This window comes from Cynoglossus semilaevis, chromosome 3, assembly GCF_000523025.1.
Source record: "Cynoglossus semilaevis isolate Cse_v1.0 chromosome 3, Cse_v1.0, whole genome shotgun sequence".
Lineage (NCBI taxonomy): Eukaryota > Metazoa > Chordata > Actinopteri > Pleuronectiformes > Cynoglossidae > Cynoglossus > Cynoglossus semilaevis.
The window spans coordinates 2020757-2029350 of NC_024309.1; the positions used below are offsets into that span (position 1 = coordinate 2020757).

The following is an 8594-nucleotide window of genomic DNA, read 5'->3' on the forward strand; positions in this document are numbered from 1 at the left end:
TCTTCCGACTTGAACATTCATCTACTGTATATGCTCCCTTATATTTTTGCTTGATTGGATCTAGGAAGAAAATAACCTCAGGCAGGGCTGAGGAAAAATAACCAAGTGAGGGACAGTGAGTGTCAGGGCCACTAAGCTTAGGAGAAGGACTGGGAGTGAGGACTGGATTTAGATGATAGAAAGAGAGAGAGAGAGCGCGACAGAGTTTTATTTCATTTTTAAATCGTATTAAACACAAACTCAGCAGCTGCTTTGGCATAAGAGAGTAGATATAGAGTGTATATATATTATATATATATATATATATAGATGGATCGATGGATGGATCGATGGATGCATGGATGGATCCCAGGCAGGAAATTGCAGTATATATTATTTATTTATTACGCATTTGCAGCTGAAACAACTGTCACTCCATGAATGACATCGACAGAGGCCATGGATATTTTTAAGCTAGCACTGAGCTGTATTTCCACCAGCACCAGGGTTAAAGTTTAGAAAAATAAACAAATCTATCTTTGCTTTTACAAATAGAATATTTTCCTAACATTTCAAATATGTCAATGTTTGGAACAAAATCTCCTGAAATTTGTGAAATGTGAGACCAAAACAGAAACAAATTTGATTGGTTTTTGCTGACGTATTATTTTCCTTTTTAAATTTTCTTTCTTGTGTCAAATGAAAACCCTTTTACTGTTTTCTTTCCTCTTTTTGTTTCTTCTTGTGATAAAGCTTTGTCAGAATGTACAGTATATGTTTCAAGCAGATATCAAGATACTTTGGGTATTTTTTTATGACTTTAGGCCAGGCAAACTAAGGCCCGGGGGCCCAGATGTGGCCCATTTAGCTTTTAAATCTGGCCCACCAAACTTTTCCAAATTATATAATTTATTTATATTATCATTATACTTCTGCCTTCTGCTCATATCTGAACGTAGTCTAACCCCCGTCTGCCTTTGTTTGACCTCTGATATCTGTCTCCAGTTGAGTAAGATGCAGCCTTTCACGGTCCACAACGTCCTCCAGATCTTGCGGCATCACGTCTCAGTGCCACAGTGTGACGTTTTCGGCTATCTGAGCATCAACCATGAGCTGGTGGTGCTCATTGCACCGGTGGAGCAACACCCGACAGCACTGCAGGTAACACTGTCACGCAAACACACTCACACATAATGAATGAAAACATAATGCATGAATCACATTTAAAGTTGATTGGATTTTAATTGAATTCAATTTCTAAGGTCAATTAAAAATCCGCTCCAGGAAGTGAGAAAAAAAAAAGATATTTATTAAAAATGATGCGAAATGCCGAGGACTAATTGATTTGTTGTCCATTACGGACAGTGCCCAACTTACGATAGGTCACACAATAGGTCCCGAGAGGCTGTTCGTAAGCTGAATTGTTCGTAAGTCCGTAGTGTAACTTACCTTCAGAGGGCAAGTTACGAAGACGATGTGCATACGTAGATAGTTGAGGAGGAAGAGGAGGAGGAGTGAGGATTTATTGTTGAGTTGTCATCAGGTTTACTTGTACGCAAACGGTAAAGTATTCATGGGGTATGAAGCCTAACGAGCTGCGATGCTCACAGAGACACAAGAACAAATCGGCCGAGATGAGGGAGAGTGTTGGAGATGCGCGTAAGGAGCGGCGCTACTCGGCTTGGGTCGTGGCAGAAAGGGGAAGTAGTCGGACGTGGCGCGCGTTTCAAAATACGAACTTGCGAACGCAATACGGCATTTTACGAACACTTACGGACGTCAGTCAGCGGTTGTTCCTATCTACGAATGTAATTTAAAATGAATTCTAATGTCTAATGTCTGATTATAATCACAAAAAATAAATCTCTTTTTTTAATTGACATTTTTGTCACATGACATCAATGGTTCAACTTCGTCTTATTCCGATGACCCTCCTGTAGTGAGTTATTCAAAAGACTAAGATTGCTTTTGATCGCTACCGGATAGCGTTCCGCTAGTAGGGTTCCGCTAGTAGCGTTTGAGTAAAGCAAACGGGGGGTCCACACATTAATAGGCGTGGTGATATGGGTGGAGCTACTGTACCTGGCACAGGGTTCATTATCATCACCTGATGCAAATGTATTTCCAAAACTCAAAAGTCAAGCTAGCATATTATCTCCCCTGGTATTTCCAAAACTCTGAGAAAGTCAAGCTAGCATATTATCTCCCCTTTTAAGTTTCATTACTTATGGTCACACCTGAATTTTTAATAAAATCAAATCTTTGCCATTGCATATCATTGATAATGATATTTTAATTAATGATTCGGGCTAAACTCAAATGTTTCTATCTTCCGTTTTGTTTTTGTGGTAGAGTAGGTGCTTTTTGGAAAAATGGTTTGAACGAAAAATGATTAAAATACCTCCTTGGTAGTTCTCTCACGTATATGCAATTACAAGATCTTTTCGTTTGAGGCCGAAATGTTTTGAAGTAATACAGAATCCAAATGGAAAAGTGTATGTGCGATTTTTTTTTTTTTATATTTTGAAGCAATTACGTGCCATTAGTTAAAGCAAGACATCGAGTTAGTTTATTTATTTTTTTACAAAAAAAAAAAAAGAGTGTCTGCCAAGCACCAGTTTAAACCCGGTGTGTGCCAAACACACACACACACCAGAATGTGCTATGCTAATTACCCTCTTGGCTCCATGTGGGTATAAATATTCATGCCGGCGATGATTAAAGTGGTAAAGGGGAGGATGCATCTGTCTTCTTCGGTGTCATCACCTATCTTCACTACATTAGCATTATTTTTTTTATTTTTTATTTTTATAATTCATTTCCGTGCTGTGATACCGGTCATGATGTATCTTACGTGGCTTAGAAGCTTCCTCTCCCTGATGTTGGTGAAAGTCATTTCTGTGTTCACTGACACTGATCGGACTTTGAGCTCTGCTACGATGTACTTACGCATTTGTCATAATGACTTATTCATATCTCCAGCCATCCATCCCTATATCCACCCATCCATCTGCCTGTCTGAATGATGTTTATATGATTGATTCTATACGCAAACACAGAATTATTAGCACATACAGGCATTTTCTTCAGTGTTAGAGTCAACACAATCGGCACAATCATTAATCAAATCAAAGTACGGCTTCAATCAATCCCAGTGTTTCTTACATTTAGAGCCAAAAGTGGTAATGCAGTGAGGACTTTACAATGATCATTAATCTTTTTAGTTGATTTTTAACATATATTTCCGTCTCCTTTCTTTTCATTAAATTTGAAAATGTCTTGAAATTAGGGCCATTCAAAATAAATCGTTTATTTAGACAATTGATTTGTGAAGATTGAACAGATTGAAAACAGAATGACGCACACTGTTTATCAAACTATTCAACTGCCTTTCACTTATTGTTGCTCTAAAACACAGCACACAGAATTTGATGACTGTTTACCTGGATGTGTGGTGATTATTACCGGTTAATTCTGATCACGATTAATCACGATTAACCACGATTAATCAACTTAATCTGTTCTGCCATTATTCGGATTCAAAATGTATCCATCGTATTCTGTTAATGGCAAAAATAACACCAATTTGATATAAAAAATATTACTGCATACAATACTGTATGTGCTCTCTGCTGCATCTCTCCTTCAGTTTAGGTGTCCTTCAGCTGAAAAAGTACCCTCTTTACGGAATTATTATAGAAATATGGTTAAAAGTTTCCGTGCTGCACTCAATAGAAAATACATCATTGAGCAGCTGAATTTCTCCTTAACAACCGTTGGGTAATAGACACAGATCAGTGCAGAAGAAACATATGAGACCAAAAATTTAACACAAACTTAACAAGGAAAATCATTCGTGAATTTTTTCAGTCCCTTTTGTTTTTTGTACCATTCCTCATATTTACATTTTGGTTCATTTGCCTTATGTCCATGTGAAGTTTCACCATCACTTCTACAGCAACAAAGTCTATTTAAAAGTATGTTGGTGTTCAATGTAATTATGTTACTACTATTGTGATTGAAGAAAAATAACATGAATTGTTATTTTTACAATGAATGCTAACTTAAATGCTCTAGTTCACGTGTCAAACTCAAGGCCCGGGGTCCAAATGTGGCCCGCCAAGTCATTTTGTATGGCCCTTAGGTGCTTATAAAACATTGCAGCAGAGTTTCTTAACCTAAAAAAATGTTTTAATACACAGCAATGAACAATATTTGTAGCTTATATAAATAATAATCAATTGCAGAAACATTTATTACTACATTATGGAGTAGTTACATCTATACAGTCTACCGTTTACAACCGGCCCTTCAAGGGGAACTGTATTGCTGGTTTGACACCCCTGCTCTAGTTGGTCCTTAAAGAATATGAAAAAAAATGTAGCTGCTTGTACTAGGGATGGATTTAGCAGTTACTTCCAAGTTGCAGTATCGGTATCAGAGATGAAAGTCAACTAGTTAACAAAATTTGTACTGTTACAGTGCTTTCTGGATCACATACAATTGATATTCAATTGGGTTCTATTGTCTGTCGCAGAACTTGATGGAGCAGCAGTCGTTTTCTTCTCAGTTGCTAAGTACCCTTGAAGTAGCTTTCATTGGAAGGCCACACCATTGTTCAATATTCAATTAAAAAAACAGCTATTTAAGAAAAATAAGTCTGTTAAATGTTAGCATCTGATTAGTTCTATGTGTTTCTTGGTGAGATTATCTGCCGCATTGCACATATTTAGTCTTGTTCACCAACGAGGAGTAACAAGCAACGACGATGATCGACGCAGCATATTGTCAAATGCTGTAAATTTTCAAACGAGAGACTGGCAAAAAATCCACAGTGCCTACCAATTGACCAAAGTTGACAATACTAGCATAAAATACACATGTTTTTGTTGGAAGCAGAGGATGAACCGTCAGTGTGGGTGTCCCTTTTTTTTCCCCCGTGGGGGGAACGATAATTTTCTTATTTACCAAAGGGGCTCCCCGCAGAGAAAGTTGGGAACCAATCGATAAGGGTAATGGTAATGTTTTGATATATAGTATATATATTGAACTTGTTAAATTGCCAGTTATTGTCATGTGTTTTATTGGGTTAAAAAATCACAAAAAGTAAATAAGATAGATAGATAGATAGATAGATAGATAGATAGATAGATAGATAGATAGATAGATAGATAGATAGATAGATAGATAGATAGATAGAAGAGAGAGAGAGAGATAGATGGATAGATAGATAGATAGATAGATAGATAGAAGAGAGGTAGATAGACAGACAGATAGATAGATAGATAGATAGATAGATAGATAGATAGATAGATAGATAGATAGATAGATAGATCAAACGAACGAACAAACTTTATTAATCCCTCAGTAGTCTAGAGAAAATGCCAAAAAGTAATTGGTATCATTTATTCAGGTATCATTTTTGGACTTTTTTCTACGAATTCTTTCTATCGGAAAATTTTGATCTCCTCAGATATGATTGTCAGCTGTAAGGGATCCTGATATCCTGTGGTGTCAAAGTCTAGTCTTTGTGAATCATTTCATTGTTTCTCCACGTTTTCATGTGAACCAGGTGCTGACCTTTGGTCGTGTGTTATTTTCATCGTGAATATGCAGCAGAGTACTGCGAGATAGTCTTGTGCTCTTGCAGAGGAATTCAGAGATCTGCTTGTGCCTGTGTGGATTAGAGTGATCGCGCTAACCTGTGTCTCTGTCATTAGTCTCATTCGTGTCACCTCTCTCCCTCACCTAGTCCTTGGCAATTCATTGTGGTTTTTAGAGTGCGATGTACATCGTTAGTAGTTACGAGAATTCAGTTAGTGGATAAGTCGAACTTTTGATTGATAATCTTCCTGAAACTAATCCCTCTCGAGAGAGAGACTCAAGTCTCTCGAGTGCTGCAAAATCCATACGTAACGCCATAATTTGAGGTTTATATAAAGTTGTGAAGTTCTTCTTTTTCTAACTTTCTTCTTGTTTTTATTCTGTCTTTACAATTCTTGTGATTGCAGTTCTTCTTTTTTTTTTTTTTCATTTTGTATACCATGGGAGCAAGAAGTAAGTTAGAATACAGAAATCAGCTCAGATACAGCCGAGTAATAACAGACGACTGATTGTGGTCGCAGTGCGCACCATTTGGCTTTGGATCGAGACCGGGTCTGATGTAAGCAGATTTTTTTCAATGCACCCGTGAGCAATTGTAGCTGCAGTCATAGGTTTTAGCTGAAGCAAATGTCACATTTATTGAAAAGTTAGAGGCGATAATTAAAAGTGTGCCGGAATTTTGAGCTTTTAAGCCACAGAAACATTACTCTTTTAGCTCTGTGTTATACTCTCGGTAAATATGCACAAATTCAATCAGACAAATGTATGAAACAGAAAAATGTAATAACCTTTAACCACTGCAAAGATTTTCCTTCAGTACTTGCATTGCCTAATAAATAAAAATACATCTAGTTTAAATATAAAAACAATTGTAAAATATATGAAATGTAAAATATATAAATAGATATTAAGCAGCTGTGAAGCCTGTCAGTCATGTGGTTACCATGGCAATTAGGGATGTCAGATAATATTGTCAGATCGATATTAGCATAATTATGTAATACCATAATTATATAACAATCTAAAAAAATCGTTATCGATTTTTCCTCTGATAATGAATACCTTATAACGCAGTGCCTGGGTTTCGTCAAATGAAGGCTGTATATGAAAGTGAAAGTCACTAGATGGCAGCATTGCAATTCATTTAATTAATCTATTTTAATAATCACGGGATAGCATGCGGAATGCTGGTGCCAGCAACTGATACAGTGGTTTCTACAGACAAATAAATAAATATCACCAGGCCTGTATCGGTATCGGTTGATACCGTGTTCGGACAATATCGGCAAAAAATTAATATCGGACATCCCTGATGACAATAGTATGGTCGCAGGAAGGAGAAATTGAGAGAGGGGTAACGTGTGATCACCGGTGTATTTTACGAGTTGTTTTGTTCGTTGTGGCGTTAGCTATGTCTCACAGTAGCATGTGTACTCCTGGCTGAATAAACCTTGGGTCAGAAATACTTGGCAGTATCAATACCCAAAGGTGAATTTAGAGTTAGATTGACTGGGGCCGAAACGAGCGAACCAATAATCGTCTTCAAATGTTCCAACGACATTTACCACCATGTTAGAATGTAAATATTTCCAAATTGGACTGCTCAAAAAGACTCAAGTATTAAACTCGAGGTACCATAAATCATTTATACTGTGACGCTAAAAAATTCAAAAGTCTGAGTCTGGTACTCTCAAAACCTGAATGTGCACCATAGTAAAATACAGATTATATGAGGTCTGGTTTTCATGCTGCATGAAACCTTTTTACTTTCAATATTTATGCAGTTTGCAACTACAAAGTCATTCACACACTGAAGTAACCGAGCGAGTGTTTAAAGATAGCGGAGAAACCCAAGTGTAGCACATATTAATGAGTGAATACTGATAAAGTGGAGATTTTTGGATCAATAAATGTTTTCACAGCCCATCGATGAACAGAATTTTTCCAATAACATTTCCATGAGATACATCATTTGCGTTAGTTCAAAGAATGTCAAGCGGAGCTTTTGGCCTTCATGCATGTTCATGTCATCAAATCTGGCCCTCTCTGCTGCAGGGCAAGATAAGGAAAAATGTCTTTTAGGGTCGAAACAAACAAGCGAAACATAAAGTGATACAATTCCAAGAGTCCATTTATTATGTATCATATTCATTATGGTCTGATTTGACCAACGCAAAAGAGCGAAACATAAAGTGATACAGTTCCAAGAGTCCAAATATGTTTATTATGGTCTGATTTGACCAACGCAAAACAATTATTAAATTAACGGTTTAACTTGTCTGCACTAATGTGAAGGGTTATACTGTGATCTAGACTCCGATACATAGGCTAGGTCTGATCTCGCTGCGGTCTCTCTCCGTTAGCGTTGCATACGACAAGCATGTATGGACCAGTGCTGTCTCTTGATGTTGTTCTGTATAGAGATCTTTGGATTTCTATCCAATATTACTCACAATTTCAGGATCAAAACAACTATAGCCCATCCAATCCGATACCTAAGCCAAAATGCTCAACTTAACTTTGTGCGATATGTCGTAAACAGGGACACTATCGCCTCAGGGATGGCAACCCATAGCATGCTGAAGGAAAAAAGAAGGTATCGGATTGATATCCATTACCGCCACCCAAATCACAGTGCACCGTACCAGCGCTTCGTGAAACTTCCTGCGGGTGGTGAGTCCACTGGAAGGCGCCAACCGCACTAACTGGGATTCGATCTTGCCCAGGAAGTTAACCCCTTGGGTTCCAAATGTCTTTTTTCTTCTTCTGAGCTTTCTTCCACCGATCAGCAGATGATGAATAGAGTAGAGCATCTTTATTAAATAGACAAGGATAAACTTGAAAAGCCACGAAACACTCAAAAGTCTCTGCTGTTTCTAGGCAACAGTGAACGGTTTATTTTGATGCCCTTTTCATCTATTGACACACACACGTACGTACACACCTATAGGTTTTTTTTGTTTTTTTTTTTTTTTTTTACTTTTCCAGCCTTTTGCTTTTTTTCCCCAAGG

The 8594-nt window shown here is 37.4% G+C and overlaps 1 protein-coding gene across 1 annotated transcript in view; it reads left to right on the forward strand.

Moving 5' to 3' along the window:
- reck (reversion-inducing-cysteine-rich protein with kazal motifs) overlaps positions 1–8594 on the forward strand; it is a 59115-nt gene that overhangs the window by 46871 nt on the left and 3650 nt on the right. Inside the window, exon 20 of the mRNA XM_008307427.3 lies at positions 985–1140. Within this exon, the coding sequence (XP_008305649.1) occupies positions 985–1140 (156 nt within the window). The remainder of the gene's footprint in view (positions 1–984; positions 1141–8594) is intronic.